Source organism: Natrix helvetica, assembly GCF_964273705.1.
Source record: "Natrix helvetica genome assembly, chromosome: 12".
In the NCBI taxonomy this organism is placed as follows: Eukaryota; Metazoa; Chordata; class Lepidosauria; order Squamata; family Natricidae; genus Natrix; species Natrix helvetica.
In genome coordinates this window covers 18,411,702-18,428,647 of record NC_138556.1, presented here as the reverse complement: position 1 = coordinate 18,428,647, position 16,946 = coordinate 18,411,702, and the positions used below count along the sequence as shown (strand labels likewise).

The following is a 16,946-nucleotide window of genomic DNA, read 5'->3' as shown; positions in this document are numbered from 1 at the left end:
AAGTAAGAATTATATGTCACGGGGGGTGTAGGGCATCAGGATTTTAGAGATGCTTAGGTGGGGCCATTGGTGAAATCTTGCCAGCAAAGGCTTTTTCCAAAGATGACCGGAGCTTAGAGGGAGGCAATCTCTCACCCCTGCAGGCTTCGGCGGGGAAACGGCAAACAGAAGGAAGGCCTGATGCACCGAAGCCTTCCTTCCCTTTGCAAAGCCTTTTGCCAAAGGTGTCTCTCGGTGCCACCCATCACCGAAACAGGCCTGAGCTGAGCATCCAGCGACAGCCTGTTGCTCTTGGCTTCCTCCTCGGATGTCAGCCGTAATTTAAAACAAAGTCAGCAGGACGGGATGCCAAGCTCTTCCCGGCTGCACTCGGCTCTGACCTCCGCCTGGGCTTTCTGGGCGTTAAATCTTCGGCTCTAGCAGGCCAGGAGCAAGAGAAGGAAACCCCTCTTTTGCATTGGGTATCCCACAGGCGTTTTCCTTCCCTTGGCACCTTTCGGGTTTTTTCAAGCAACTTTGATATTTCTCAAACTTGGGGACCGAAGAAGATTTTGAGTTTGGTTACAGGTAGTCCTTGATTTATGCCCAAAGTTGCAAACTACCTGAAAAGGGGGACTTGCTAATTAGGCAGTCTGTGCAGTTTTGGTCCGGGATTTACCTGTCTCTGAGAAGGCAGACTAGAGGAGATCTCCTCCCTCTGATTAGGGCCACAGTTTGAACAAGCCTCCTCCTCCTCCTCCTCTTCCCCCCCCCATTCCCTCCCACTCCTCCTCCTCCTCCTCCTGCAAACCCCTCTAGCACGGATAATGTTACTTAGTTAGGTCACGAAAACCACCAAGCTCAGAGAGCGCCAAGGACATCACAGTCCTCCTCCTCCTCCCCCCTGCAAACCCCTCTAGCACTGATGACGTTACGTAGTTGGGTCACGAAATGTCTCCAAGAAAACCACCAAGCTCAGAAAGCGCCAAGGACATCACAGTCCTCCTCCTCCTGCAAACCCCTCTAGCACTGATGATGTTACCTAGTTGGGTCACGGAATGTCTGCAAGAAAACAGCTCAGCTCAGAGGGCCCCAAGGACCCCCTCATTTCAACCCTGATCCCCAAATGCTCTCTTCCATCGGATTCCTATTTGTCTTAGGGAATCCATTCGGGTGCTGAGAAGCATGTCTGATGCTTTGCAGTCCCTGCAGAGCTGAATAGCTCCTGGTTTGTTCACCACCGTGTGACACCACATACAGGGATGCCCCCCAAAATAATTCACGTTAATTGGCACCTTCAACTCCGAATGAATAACCTGTAGGTTAATCTATGCAGGAAAGGAATCTCTCTGCCTTCAAAGCAAGAAGGCCTATGGAGACGGCCAAGGAAAATGCGCCTTTTGCGTCTCTTCCCTTCTTTCCAAATCTTCCACCCACCCACCCTTCGACACACACACCCTCCCGCCGTACTTACATCTGTTAGTTATACTTCCTTTGGCTTAAAGCTTGTTTATCTGTTTCCAATGTAGGCTTGTTTATCCTTTTTAATTGGATTAAGATGACAATCTAGGCAAACGGTCGAAAAGGTGTCACCGTTTTGTCGGTTTAGACATACCCGGGGCCAGCTCCCCTTGAGATGTTGAGTCGGGGAGGTCGGGGGGGGGGGGGGTGAGTGTCAGCCGTGGTCCACGAAAGTTTACTCAAGGATACCTTCGTCCCAGCTCTTGTTTTGCACAAATGCATCTTTCGTCAACGTGCGAGATCCGTCAACGTCGTTTCAGGCCACCATTCGATATGATGTGAACTGCTTTCCTGCAGCCAGGGGAGGAAGGAAACGGCCTCCCCCGGCCCTCTAGAAGGCCGAAAATCAGCTGGGCGGTGCTGACAGCTCGCGTGCTGGCAGATATGTCTCTACGTGCCACCTGTGCCACAACCATGCCACGGGTTCGCCATCACGGACCTAAGAGTCTCCCGCTTGACCAGAAAGCTGGACTAGAAGACCTCCAAGGTCCCTTCCAACCAGGGCTGGGTTTCAACCGGTACACACCGGTTCAGGCATACCGGTTGGTGAAATTTAGCGTGCCTCCTAGTACCCGTTCTTCCAGAGGCCCAGTACCGGAACGCTGCTCTGGGCTCCTGAAAAGCCCCCCTCAGCCCCTTCCTCCCCTTTCCTAAGCAGCTCGAAAAGGAGAAGGAAGGAGCTGGAGGGGGGGGGAGCCCATGCTGGATTGGGCTTTAACGCTGCTCTGGGCTCCTGAAAAGCCTCTCTCTGCCCCCTTCCCCCTCTTTGACAAGCAGCTTGAAAACAGAGCTCTTCTCAAAGAAAAAGGAAGGAGGGGAACTTACGACCACAACTGAGCCCAAAATTTTGGTTGCTAAGCAAGAGCGTTGTTAAGTGAGTTTCACCACATTTTCCAAGTTGGCCACCTCCACCCGGTCACACGACCGCCAAGCCACTCCCACCCGGTCACATGACCGCCAAGCCACTCCCACAAAACAGGACACACCTACAGAATAGGTTCTAAACAATTTGAAACCCACCACTGCTTTCAACTCGGTTATTCTGTCTTCATGTTTAGCTTTCTAAAAATTTCATTCTAAAATCAAACCGACACTGTAAGTCCTTTAAGGGAAAGGTTTAGCCTTTAAAAAATCTAGCCGACTTCATGTCCAACCTATTATAAGGGAGGAGTGAGGGGGGGGCAAGAATTAATATTCCTAGGGGGGGGGGAAACCCTCTACCCTTCCTTACCCTTCCATAAAGCTTTTCTAATGCTAAAACCTGGAGAAGCAGAGGGGTAAAGAGTTTGACCCCGGAGGTGACATATCCTTCTGATTAAGCGGTTACAGCCCCGGATTTGTTTATAGAGTAGCAAAGAAATAATGCAGATCTAATTTGAGAGCCGGAGAAGGGGCATTCCAGAGCTCCACGCAGGCACAGGAGGAGGAGGAAGGGGTCTCTTTTATGGAGTTATAAATAACCTCACCTAAAAGCATTGAAATGGTTAAAACTGCCCCGTGGTCCTTTCAGAAAAACCATCCACCCCCTTAGGAGCTCAGCTCCTGTCGCTCGCAAAGGATGGGCTCCTGTAACTGTCAGTCAAGGCAAGTTATCGCTCCCCCCCCCCACGTCCCACCTTATCAGATTTTGAGTGTGGTCCTTCGGGGTCTCCTAGAACGTTTTAACCCCAGCATTCCTCAGACGGTTGACCCTGCGGTGGGAGGGGGGGAGGGAATGCAGACCTGGGAAAGAACACAAATTCAATGTAAACCAGCGTGTTTCTTTATTTTTATATCATTTTATTTTATTTTATTTATTATTTTATTTTATGAACCGCTTAGAGAGGGCTCTATAGCACTGTGAAGTGGTATATAAGTCTAAGTGCTATTGCTATTATTTTATTATTGTATTGTATTGTATTGTATTTATTATTATTATTTATTTTAGTAACCGCTTAGAGAGGGCTCTAAAGCACTGTGAAGTGGTATATCTTTTTATTTTATTTTATTTTAGGGTTAGGGTTAGGGAGCGAGCGTGATTTTTGGAGATACCAACAAGCAGGAGCCTGAACGTATCTCCCCGAAGTGCCAACGTAACGTTGCACTCTCTTAGCCCCTGGGTCTGGCACAAAAGGGGTGTGAAAGCCACCAAACATAAGCCCCGCAATCCGTGCACAACTGTCACACCAGCATTGTGTTCAAGGAACGACAATAGATTGCCTAGATCAGCTCCACCAAGTCTCTGCAGGTAGCTCAGCCAAGCAGGTGAGAAACACCGAAATAAGCCTTCCGTATTCTTCAAAAGTAGGCAGAGAGGTCAACCGGAGAGCCTGCTTTTCATTCAAGAATATATAAAGCATAAAATAGAACTCCCCTCCCCCCCCCCAATCAGCATCTACCATGAAGGCATTGAATTTGGCCTTTTCGTTGACTTTTCCATTCAGTTGGAAGTTGGCCTTTTCAAGTGGCCTTTATGAGCTTTGTTTGTTACGAAATGTAATATAAACCAAAGACCAAGCTTGTTGAGTTCACATCTGAACCCCCTGAAGTCAGCTGGTTTAACTAGCAAAAATCAAAAACAGCCATTTTCCAAATAGTTCTCTGCTGCTCCTTAGCATGCAAGTTTTAGAATATAGTATAGAATAACAGAGTTGGAAGGGACCTCGGAGGTCTTCTAGTCTAGCCCCCTGCTTAGGAAGGAAACCCGATCTAGACTATTTCAGACAAATGGTTGCCCAACATCTTCTTAAGAACTTCCAGTGTTGGGGCATTCACAACTTCTGGAGGCAATTTCTGTTCCCCTGATTAATTGTTCTCACTGTCGGGAATTTCCTCCTTAGTTCTACGTTGCTTCTCTCCTTGATTAGTTTCCACCCCATTTGGAAAAGTTCTTCCAATGATCCTCTTGAGATTCCGAAAGGATTCTGTGGGAACCCAACACGTGGCCTTATTTTTATTTCGATATGTTGGACGTATTTCCACCTGCAATTGTAGGCAGTATTCCTCATCCACAAGAGACGCCAGCAGAACTGTTTTTCAACAATCCCCCCCCCCTCTCCCCAAAAATAAGGAGCAACAGGCAACAGTTTCTAGAACAAATCTTATTTTTCACCCGCTCTCAGCTGCGTGACAAGGAAGCATCCTTCCTCTCCTTTGCTTCGCTTGTTGGTTTGTTATAAAATTGACAGATTTTCGAGCCAAAACAAAAACAAAAAACCCACAAGCCCATTAATTTAAAAAAGCATTTCTAAGTGCCTATTTTAAATTCCACTTCTTGGAGTCACGCAAAGGACAATTATTGCACACTTAAGAGAAATCAACGTAGCTGCGTATCCCTTGGTTAACGATCGTCTTCTCTGCCCCAAAGTTAGATGTGACGCTGTAAAGGGTAAAATAGAAGTATGAATTTTCCTTGTAAGCAGCTTTATTCTTGGAAGACCCTCAAAAAGAAGCAAAAAGTTGGGTTTTCAGAATTAAAATTTGGGGACGTTGCAAAGTGTACGGTCACGTAGTTAGCTTCTTTCGAACGTTTGGTTGGGTTGTCATTTTTACCATTGAAAAATCTGTTTTTAAAAAACGCCTTTTCTAAACCCACACCTTTTGTGTACTCTTTTTCGCCAAAATAAGGAACGCACACCTCCGAAAGAACGAACCACGTCGAATAAACCTGGCCGTATTGATTAAAACGTCTCTTCAAGGCGATTAGGACTTTAATTGCAATCCTGCTTTTTTGGAGGGGGTGGAGGGGAGGGGTGTCATTCAAAGCCACAACGCCTGGCACAGAAGGCGGGCACTCCCACAGCCGGTGTCTTTAAAATTCCATTTGGATTTAGAAGACTTAAGGGGTCCCCCTTTGTATTCACTGGACGGTTTTCGATTTCATTTTCGCTATTGAACTAAAAAATGTGAACTATTGCGTTGTCAGTCCTGTGCTTGACCTGAACTGCATTATGAACCGAGAATGTGTTCTTAGCAAATTGTTAAAAGTTCTTTGAAACTTGTAAATCCCTGTAATTTATGTTCCTCTGGCCTCTTAGCCATTTCTTTCTCTTTCTCTCTCTCTCTCTCTCTCTCTTTTCCTTTTCAACCTTCTGGTTTTAATTTGGAGAGCAGCTTCGTTGTGCCGCTTAGTCTTGTAAAACACGCAGCTTATTGTTTTTTTCTCAATCGCAACCTTAGAAAAAGCTACCACCATCCTCAAATTGGAGGAGTTTCCTTGGAGGCGTGAAAGTCATACGTGGGTCAAACAGTTCTTTTGTCATCCTCCTCCTCCTCCTCCTCCTTATTATTATTATTAATTTTATGGCTATTATCTTCTTGAGTGTCCCCTGACCCTAAGCTGATATCATCCAAGTTTCTTCATTATCAAGATTTTCTGGAATTAACTAACTGAAGAAATTTTCTCCGGAAGAAACCAGCAACAGCTTAACATAACTTTTGTTGTAAAGTGACAGCAGCTCCATTTATCTAAACAATCTCAGTAAAGGCATTAATAGAAATCCAGATTTTTTTCCCCCTGAAATGGGAGGATCTTATTAGCTGCTTCTCAGAATCCAACTACACGCAACACACATTTTTTCCTCCATTCTAGGTGCTTCATTTTTTTTTCTGGTTCACCCGGAAAGCACATTATTAGGAGCAGAGATGTCCTAAGATCTTTGCTTTCCTTAATCTTTTACCCCACCTGCTTTTTACACGTGTTTTCTCCGTGTATATGTACGTGTAGGTAACAACTGCCAATTTATTTATTTATTGTCTTTTTGTGTTGTTACTGAAGAATTGTGAAGTTCGTATTTTCTGTAAGGTCCTTATTGTGTAGTTTTGCAAGTACTGGATCTAAGAAGTAGAAGTAAGCATCCGAACCCGATGCTTAACATTAAAAAAACGTAGTTTCTTGTCGTCGTTTTTCTTAATTAATACAAGAGCTTCTTGACTTCGTAACCTATTTTTAACTCCTTTTCCAGGTGAGCGGAGAAATCTATCAATACAGCTGGTTCTAACGTGTTTTTTTCTCTTGTGTTTTTCAGGTAATTGTGCAGTCCGGCCGCCACCCCACCGTGCTGCAGAAGCTGTGCCAGTTGCCTTTCCAGTATTTCAGCGACCCTCGGCTGATTAAAATCCTCTTTCCGACACTAATCGCCGCTTGTTACAATAACCCACAAAACAAGATTATTCTGGAGCAAGAAATGAGTTGTGTGTTGTTGGCCACTTTCATTCAGGTAAATGTCAGTTGGTGTGAGGTCATCGCACAGAGATTTCTGTCGTTAAAAAACAGTAATTTAGTCATTTTTAGTAATTTTTCATTTGAAAGAGGAAGGATGAAAAAAGGGAAGGAAGGAAGGAAGGAAGGAAGGAAGGAAGGAAGGAAGGAAGGAAGGAAGGAAGGAAGGACACTTTTCCCATTTTCCCCCAAATGAAAGCCTTCTTTATAGTCCAAAGTTTTATCTCGTAAACATTTGCTAAGTATTTTGGAGAATACTCTAACTATCGGCTGATGTTTTTGCTTAAAACGTCCATTCTTATAAAGGTTTGAGCAGCTGATACTTCCTAAGATACAGGAAAAGCTCCTGAAATAGATCCCATGATCCCATTCCGCAGACAAATCTAGTTTTAATACGATGCAACTGATACCAAAATGTAAATGTTGTCACATACTTAAATAGATTGCAGGGTTTATTTTGTTTTAATTACAGATATGAACTTTAGATCCTGTTGCCAGTGGCAGTAAATATCAGCTATGCTAAACGTTTAGATCGGAAACTCTGGTTTGCATAAACAATAGTTCTATTTTATGCGTGTAAGGATGCACATTTTTTGGGGCATGCCAGCAGTCTACTTTAACAACCAGCTTGCACAAAACAATGTTTATTTATGTGCACAAGTCCATGCATAGGCATAGTTAATTGCTCCTATCAATCTTCAGACACATTCCAAATTTGTAGTGCTTAACCTGTTGCAAATCTGTAAAATAGTTGAAAGATTGAAACACTTTTTTTCCCCATTCCAGTGAAAGCAGTTTCTGCAACAGTTGCTTGGCAATATTTATACTCGAGAGTGAAATTGTAAATAAATAACATAAAAATAGACCGCGATAAAAGCAAATAACGAAAAACGAGGCCTCAGATCCTAAAACCGAGAGATCAGATCCATTAAAAGAAGAACGGAAAGATAAAATGCAATTTTATGGAGGAAAGGAGGTTTTTTGTAACTCTTTTGAAAGCATAAATTAGCAACCACGAATGATTTTGGTTACCACAAGTCATAAGAAAACAAAAGCATTGATTGCTTACATGAAAAATGAACTATTGTTTTAACCGGTAAAGCAATCAATATATAGTTACATAATTCAAAACCCGGGATAATCTAGCCACAGTCAAATCCATCTTAATTTTAATTAACGTTAATGTCTTTTAAAAAAATGTTTGTTCACATAAACCTAACTGGTTTTGCAACCCCAAAACAACTAAGCTTCCTTTGGCCTCTAGGAATTGTTGTTTAGTAATCTCATTTTCTTTTTTCTGTTTTTTAAAAAAATCTAATAAAACAGTATTAAACAAATAAACAAACAATTAGGCCGCATAAAAAGCTGAGTTTGTTTTCTTCTCCCAGATATTTGCAAAATGGAAAACAGATTTACACGGATACTTGGATTTCCAGTTGCGGGCTCTAAGCGGGGAGACACAATGAGAGGCCAGGGTCCTATTTCATTTGGGGGGGGAGATTCAATGTGAGAATCTAACCCCTTAGATTGGAAAATAAATGTTTACCATATGGGGAATTGGGCTAAGCAGAGAGGACTCGGTCAGGTTGCATGCCCAGGGATGCGATCCAAATGCATAAAAATAGAAAATAACAATGACTCTTCAAAAAAATAAAAAGAATTGTCGTATCATCCTTTTTTTAGAAATAGGGGGGGGGGGGAACCTTTTATTTATTTATTTTTTTGTTAAAAGCCAAGTTCGCTCGTGCTTCAGAGTTTCTCTCCTGCTAAAATCTATCACAACTGTGGCTGTTTTGACAACTTTTAAGGAAGGGAAGAGTTGTATTAAAAGGATGAAGCATTTTCCGAGTCCTCCTGCGTAGTGTTGTGTTTCGGGGGAAATTGGACAATATCTGGCTTTTATTTCCGTAGGATTTTACACCAGGCTCGGCCCAAACAGACAACCAGCCTTCTCAACAAAGGGGTAAGTCATCTCAGGCACACAAATTAGCCGTGGTCTTGGGTTCCAAACACGGCCAGTTGCGCTTTAGGAGACGACTGTCAGGAAAACTGGAAGTTCCTGCTGGATCTTTGAAACCTGCTTAAAGTTGACCTAATGCTAAAAACGCTTCGTTTTCTTTAAAAAACTTGAACTTCCTTTTAAAAAACAGGAAGTAGATCCCAAGGTAAGGCAAATCTGGGGGGGGGGGAAGTGGGGTGAGACCTCTACCCCCAAATCCAGCAAAGGATTAGCCTAACATAACTCTAAATTCTGTGTTTTTCCTTTGACAGAAACATTCTTCGCTTCTCAAGATTATTTGGAGCTGTCAAACAGGTTCCCTCAGCAGAACTGGGAAGACGCCCGGCAGTTCTTCTTGAAGAAAGAGAAAAAAGGATAATTTATTGAATTGTTTTGTTTCATTTCTTTTGGTTTTGCCAAGACGGTTTGGGGTTTTTTTCCTTCCCCTTGTTGAGCAACGTTGGTTGTCTTGAAGATGACGTTAAAGATTCTTCTATCTTGGCAACGCATACATTGTAGATAAATATACATAGAGAGAATATATATATATATATATATATATATATATATATATATATATATATATATATATATATATATACACACACATATATTTTTAAAAAGTATAATTTGCACTACTTCGGTTGGAAGACTTGTACATATTTTGAAATCCTGTTTCGTGGTTTTGGAAAACAAAGGATTTGTTTTTCTTGCGAGCGCATCTCTCTTCCGCAATCTGCCCTCTCCAGCTGGCATTACAACTCCCAGCGTTCCCTAGCTAGTGTGGGTGTTGTAGTTGAATATACCAGCCAAGTGGTAAGACTGAAGAAAGACCTCCTTTCCCGCAGGAGGTCAAAAAAGTCTAAAATGGTAACCACGGCTGCCTAATTGAAACCTCACCCTCTCTTTTATATCTGTGGCCCCTATCTTGCCTTTTTTTTCCACCATATCCTGCAAGGTCCCTGTCGCACTGACTCTTGTGTCCTGTTTTTCTGTACAGTAGAATATTTGGCATTCGTTATGCTGCTAAAACGATGTTCTAAATCAGGGTTTTTTGTTGTTTTTTCAAACTTGGCAACTTTAAGTGGTGTTTGACTTCAATTCACAGCCGACTGGGGAATTCTGGGAGTTGAAGTCCACACCTCTTAAAGTTGCCAGGTTTGGGAGGGGTGGGGAGCCCACTGCTCTCAATAGAAGCCAACCAATTATTGTTTCTACTTTTGTTCTTTTCATTTCAGAATTTTTTTCCCCCAGCCTCCTGTTCTTAAAGACCTTGACTTAAAGCAATTTATGTTGTTTGATTGTCTAGGGTTTGGGGGGGGTTTCTACAACTTTTGGTATCCGAGCTTCCAATTTTTTTTTCAGGGGGGGGGCTGGCTAGGAAGCACAATGTTCTTGATGTAGATAATAAGCTATGGGAATTTCAACCCCCCAGGTAAGGATCTTATTTGGGGCACAAGTTCCGGTTTACTTTAAATTTTGTGGGCATGTTGCAAATGTTGGACATTTTGATAATGGCCATTTTCCATCTCTGTAAAGTGGTGATTTTTACTTAAGTTCATTAAAATAAATATTGGAACACTTGAGGTTGGATTGTTATTTGTATTATCATCATTTATCGTGAACCTAGGAAGTCGGCGTTGAAAGTTATGACCCTGATTCTGCTTTGTTTTTCAGATGATTCAGCCTCCAAGCCCTCTAAGAGATATTGCTGCTTTTACAAACAGAAATAGAACATCTTTGAAAATCTTTTTAAGGTTTCAAGTTCATACAGAAGCTTAAAGAAACAGAATAACAGAGTTGGAAGGGACCTTGAAGGTCTTCTAGTCCAACCCCTCACTCAAGCAGGAAACTCCACACCACTTCAGACAAATGGTTATCCAACATCTTCTTAAAAACTTCCAGTGTTGGAGCATTCCCAACTTCTGGAGGCAAGCAGTTCCACTGATTAATTCTCCTCGCTGTCAGGAAAATTCTCCTTAGTTCTAGGTTGCTTCTCTCCTTGATTAGTTTCCACCCATTGCTTCTTGTTCTGCCCTCAGGTGCTTTGGAGAATAGCTTGACTCCCTCTTCTTTAGGGCAACCCCTGAGATATTGGAAGACTGCTCTCATGAGCAGACCAAATGCAAGATTCAAAGCACATAATTCTAAATTGCTTTCAGGGTAGGGGTTAAAGCAGGGGACTCCCACCAGTAAGACCCCCCCTTTTTTTTTTCCATCCCACCCTCAGCATTTCCTGTTGCTACAGAAAAAGAAAATGAATGCCACCTTGAGTTCTTAGACAAAAAGACAGGATCTCAGTCGAATAAATAAATACGCCCCTCAGGAAGTATTTCCAAGGATTAAGAGATTGTGTAGCAGGTCTTCTTACTCCAGATTTATCTTATTCCTCGCTGTGATAAATCCAGGAATAGATTCTTTCCTGCCCTTGTGAATTATGCAGATGGCCTCCATGTACGACTTCTGTAGATCTGTCTCTTCCCATGAACATTTCTTCTGGTTGACATTTGCGAAGGATAGAAATACCTGCCAAAACTGGAGTCATTAAATTGAGAGAGCTGGGTTAACACGCCTAATGTTTATCCAGAAGGCTCTCTTGGACAAATAAATACGGATTTTCCTCTCTCCTCATAGATATCTTACAAGCCTTCCTTCCCAGTCTGCTCCCTCCTCAAGTGTTGGACATGAGTTCCTGTAATAATCATGATAGCTAGAGGTGAAAGGTGTTGGAAGACCAAACATCTGGAAGCATCAGGCTGGAAGAAATTGTCTAGAAGGAGTGTTGAAATGCACGTGTCCCATCCTTCACAGTCAGGAATCAAAGCCAAGATGTTTCTTCTGGAGGTCCTTCTGCAAGGTCTACCTTATTGTTTTGACTGAGGCTTCCCAAGAGCATGAAGCAAACTCCTGGTCCCGACAAAAACCCCTTGATTAATTTCCTGTGAATTCTGCTCATTCACACCCAGCAAAGTCTTTCGAGGGAGGATTTACAGTCACAGACCTTCTCTGGCTTGGAGAGCTGCCAGGCTGATATATGCAAAACCTAGCAAGGAATCTCAGAGAATCATGAGCCAATTAAGCGAACTAATTGTCTCCTGCAAACTCCCCTCCTCTTTCGCTCCTCTTCTATTTCCTCTGGGAGGGGACATACATCATCCACCTGTGGCCTTCCTCCCAAGTCGACCCCTGTTCTTTAGCGGCTCCCTTCTCCTGGCAGCTCTGCGCATGCGCACACTGGGAACAGGCTCCAGCTGTTCTTCTGCCTCACTGATGTCTGACTCCGAAGGCAGCTGATAACTGTCAGATCGCCTCGGCCCCCTCTCTGCCTCCAACACAGCCCTCATCCGAGCCTTCCCCAGACTCCAGGACTGGCCCAGCTTCCTCCCCAACCCTCCTCACTGTCCGAATCTGCTGCCAGCTCTGCTGGCCGTTGGCTGGCCTCAACACTTATGAAAGTCCACTACAGGTTCCTCTCCTGCTCCTCAGAAAGCAAGGATCAGCTGGGACTCAGGAGGCAGAGAATAGATGGGGGCGGAGCCAATCAGAAGTGGTATTTACCAGTTCTCCAAACTACTCAAATTTTCCGCTACCGGTTCTGAATTTCACCCGTTTTCAGCACAAAGATTTAAAAAAACAGCTTTAATTGTCCTTTGCTTCAAAATCACTTTTGTGACTCTAGAAAGGCTGCTACGCCTCCTCCCCCCCCCAATGAAATATTGGAGGGGGAGTGAAAGTAGGGCTGCCTAGGAGAAAAACAGATGTGGGGAAATGCTAAACTGGGTCCTCTGAAGCACCTTTGTGGACATGGTTGGCTGGGGAATTCTGGGTGTTGAACCCCACAGGGCTTCATGTTGCCAAAGGTGGAAAAACTTTTACTACATTCCTATTGTTTGGGGGGGGGGCAGGGGCAATGTGCTTTTGGGATTGATCGTGTTTGCACTTTCTTCGAAACGGGGGGGAGGTGCTTCTCGAAGGGCGCGTCAACAATATTGATTGACAGCAAAGGAAACTAATCCTGAAAAGGTGGCAGGCCAAATTTATAATTAAGTCAAGATCAGAAGGCAGAAAAGGACCTTCCAAAAAGTCCCCAGAGCCCGTCCATGTCCTTGGGCAGAGATGGGCACAAAGGCCTTCGGATAAAATTCCCTGGCATCTTTTCAGCTGTGCTGCTCCCAATATCTGAATGAAACCCCCACCCCTTTTTTTCTCTGATTTGCACACTTCCTGCCCCGTCCCTCAATCCAAAGAGCGCCTTCACATTGTTAGTCGCGAAGTCGTGTCCGACCCATCACGACCCCATGGACAACGTTCCTCCAAGCCTTCCCGTCCTCTACCATCCTCTGGAGTCCCATTTAAGCTCACGCCGACTGCTTCGGAGACTCCATCCAGCCACTTCCTTCTCTGTCCTCCTCTTCTTCTTTTGCCCTCCCTCATTCCCAGCATTAGGCTCTTCTCCAGCCTCTTCTTCCTCCTCCTCATTAAGTCTTTGAGTTTCCTCTTCAGGATCTGGCCTTCTAAAGAGCAGTCAGGGTGGATCTCCTCTAGGACTGACCGGTTGGATCGCCTTGCAGCCCAAAGGACTCAATGCAGGAGTCTTCTTCTCCAGCACCAGAGTTCAAAGGCCTCCACTCTTTGGTGCTCAGCCTTTGCCATGGTCCAACTTTCACAAGCCATCGATTGCAACTGGGGAAACCATTCACACAACCTGCTAAACCCCGGTGGGCAAAGGAGCAGCCTTATGCCCAGCTGCAAAGGCTGGGGTTTGCTTGCTTCTACCTGGCCAGCAAATGGGGGTTTTTATTGCTCAGAAAAGGGGCTTGGAGAATTTGGTCTCCCTTTTGCATGGGAGCCCCCAGGCTCAGCCTCATGGGCACTGTGCCCCTGGAGAGGAGAGGGGCCCTGAGACCCTGGGGCTTGGACCCCCACACACACCTACTCCATGGCCTCCCAGATCACCCCAAGACCACTGGCCAGGTTGAGGCTGAGGGAAAGCACCTTCTCTTCCTTCTCTCTTCTTCTTTCTCTTCCTTCTCTCTCTGTTCCTTCTCTCCTCCGGTGGGAGTCAGGTCAATCCCCGGATCTGGGGGGGCGCCCGTCTTCCCCCGCCGCGGTCTGGCTGGGAGAGGCGATGCCAGAGCCGATAAGCCGCCGCCGCCGCCGCTGTCTAGACGGGCGAATTAATCAAGGATCGCGCTCCCCGGGGATTGCGCTCCGCCTGCGCTGCCCTCGCTCCCCGCCGGCGCCAAAGCTCTTTTCTCCTGCGGAACTCCCAGTTACAAGGGGAAAGGGGGGTGGGTGGGTGCAGGAGGGGGCGTGGGCGTCCTCTGGCTCTGTGGAACACCCACCCAGGCAGGCGCAGTCTATCCCGAGACCCTTGCCCGGGAGCAGGAGGAAAAGGCGCTGCTTTAGGGTGGCAACCTAGAAACGCGCGCGTGTCTCTCTTGTGACTGTGTGTGCTTGTGGGGCCACAGCTGTGGGTTGCTGGGGAGGGGGCCGCAGATCGCGACACCTGCCCGGGCGGGGGAGAGCGGGGGAGGGGGTCCCGCAAAGGCATCCCCAGGGAGCCATCAATATGGACATTGTTCTCGCCATCAATTTTGCCTCCGGCTTAAACCTCTCCCGTGAAACCAGATCCCCGGGGGTGGGGGAGGGCGGTAGAGGAGAGGGAGGGTCCCGGGTGGAACGTGGGGGGAAGGGGCAGTTGGGTTCACTTCAGCTACTAATTGAGAGCAATTTGCTCCGCCGACTCCGTGCGAGGTGATTAAAGGGGGGGGGTTGAGCTGATGAAATCCAACCGTCGTCGCCCCCCCCCCCGCCCCAATACAAAGCTGCCTTGCAAGGTTGTCGGAATGCACGCGAATTTCGCCCAGGGAGGGTCCCGGATAGGAAGGCTTATTTTTGGGGACTTTTGCACACCACACACCCCCAAGGCTCCTCTGTCTGAAAACAGACGCTGCAGTGCCCATCATCCAATTCCCAGAAAGTCTGCCCTTCTTAAATGTCTTTAAACGGGGGAGGGGGCTGTTCTGCGCCCCCCCCTCCTTAACCTTAAACCTTGTGGTGAGGAAGGCAAGCGGCCTTGAAGGCTGACCCTTTCCAGGTTGCTGCCAAGAAACTTTAACTGTCCGAAGCCCTGAAGAGGCCACTCAAAGTAGGCAAACTCTACTGGCTTGGTTCTTCTTAGGACAGGGCACCACCAGGAAATCCCGGGTCTGCAAGGGAGAAGAGAAAGTTGGGACTGATCTGCTGGGACCACTTCTTGGCGGAACCTATTTTTAGTTTTCTGTGAGGTTACAAGTGTCAAACAAGGACACCTGTCAGTCAGATGCCCAGCGGAAGGAAGGAAGGAAGGAAGGAAGGAAGGAAGGAAGGAAGGAAGGAAGGAAGGAAGGAAGGAAGGAAGGAAGGAAGGAAGGAAGGAAAAGAAGAGGGAGGGAAGAGAAAGAGGAGAGATGGGAAGGAGGGGAGAAGGAAGGAAGGTTGGGAAGGAGGGAGGAAGGAAGGAAGGAAAAGAAGAGGGAGGGAGGAGAGAGAGGAGAAATGGGAGGGAGGGAGAGAAGGAAGGACAGACGAACTTTGGAAAAGATGACAAAAGTCCCAAAGCAGAAGTTTAAAAATGCATGAGTGACTAAAACGTTTCCACACCTCAATGAAACCGTGATCCAAGGGTCCGACATTTGATTTGCAAATAAATGAAGAAATTGCGATGAACAGTTTGGCCTCCTAATCTGATTGGCAAATGCATGAACAATTGGTCATAAATTAGCAGGTACACCATTCAGGCTCACAAATTGGGGTTGGCGAAGGCAGAGAGACATTATTGCAGTCTCACTACTTCACGCTACTGTGCTGTTTCTGCAGGAAATTTGCCCGGTTTTCAGACAAACATCAAATCTGGAAAAAAAAGTGCTAATACTTGAACATCAAAGAATGACGAGGTATTTATTCCTCTCACCCTGTTCATCCAGGGCATAGATAGAGAATGCCAGGCTTCTCCCAGCTAGATCAAATCCCAACCCTTGAAAACGTTTTGCCGGAATTAGGGCTATTCTTGCATCCCTGAAGAAAAGTCAGTGAAGTCTTGTACATTCTCCTTTGCCCAAATTGGCCGACAATTTTATGGAACCATTCTTGATATCGAATTGTACATTTGTATTTATTATTACTTTTTTGCGGGAGCGACCAAGTGGGACAGAGCCACCCTCCAGAAGCCACAAGAAAGGACTAAGCCGGCTTTGAGTTCATGAAAACACATGTGCCCTCGAAGCGAAATATAACGAATGAACGCCAATCAATGAATGCATTCTTGTGTGTTGACAATAATAACGGCTAGAAAAAAATAATGAAACGCGGCAGATTGAAGGTGAGTGATTGTGGAGGAAGAGACCAGTGGCCGTACCAATAGTACCCTTGGAGCATTACCCAGTGGGTTGCCGAGATACATGGAAATTTTGAATTTATTAGCTCTGAATATTCTCTGACTTCTCTGCAAAAAAACAACAACAAAACACGCCCGCTTTATTTCAGGACTGCCTACATCAGTGATGGGGAAACTTTTTGTTGTTGCATGCTGAAAACGAGTGTGCGCGCACACCCATAATGCAATGTGTGCATCCCCCCCTGCCCTTGTGCATGCACATGCACTCTCCTCGTGCTCCCCCCGGCCCCTTGCATGCACACATGACCCCCCCACATGCGCTGGCCCTGCGTGCACCCCTCCCCCATGCATTGGTGTCAGAGACTCAAAAAGCAGCTGGCTGGTGGGAGGCACCTGGGCATGCGCGGAGGAGCTGAGCCTACAGAGAGGGCTTTGCATGCCATAGATTCGCCATCATGGGCCTATGTCCTCAAACATTAGCAGGTCCTTGGTTAAGACTTCGACTGTTAAGTTTTTAGCAGTCCCCAGACTGTGAATCGAATTGAAGATTAAATCAATCCATCATCATCGCCAGAGTCAAAGAAAAAAAACTGGAAAAAAATCACGAAGTATCGCGACCTGGCCATCGAAACTACATGGCTACGGATGAAGCATGTAACCGTGATATCCATGGTCATCGGGGCACTTGGCACCATGTCCAAGAATTTTGCAAAACACGTCAAGAAATTGCAGCTTCCTGCAAGAACACCAGCGGAACTGCAAAAAACTGTGCTACTCGGAACATGGTATATTTTAAGAAGGTCCTTGGTTGATACCCAGGACGCTGGCAGCAAACCGTATCAACCATTAGCACCAGTCACTGGTATTTG

General features: G+C 45.7%; 1 protein-coding gene across 3 annotated transcripts in view; it reads left to right on the top strand.

The window, feature by feature from the left end:
• SCAPER (S-phase cyclin A associated protein in the ER) overlaps positions 1 to 9,232 on the top strand; it is an 86,460-nt gene extending 77,228 nt beyond the window's left edge. For all 3 annotated transcript variants that reach the window (XM_081964976.1, XM_081964975.1, XM_081964977.1), the window contains 3 exons: positions 6,507 to 6,698; positions 8,612 to 8,663; positions 8,972 to 9,232. In XM_081964976.1, the coding sequence (XP_081821102.1) occupies positions 6,507 to 6,698; positions 8,612 to 8,663; positions 8,972 to 9,078 (351 nt within the window). In that variant the 3' untranslated portion in view covers positions 9,079 to 9,232. The remainder of the gene's footprint in view (positions 1 to 6,506; positions 6,699 to 8,611; positions 8,664 to 8,971) is intronic.
• Positions 9,233 to 16,946: the final 7,714 nt, after the last annotated feature.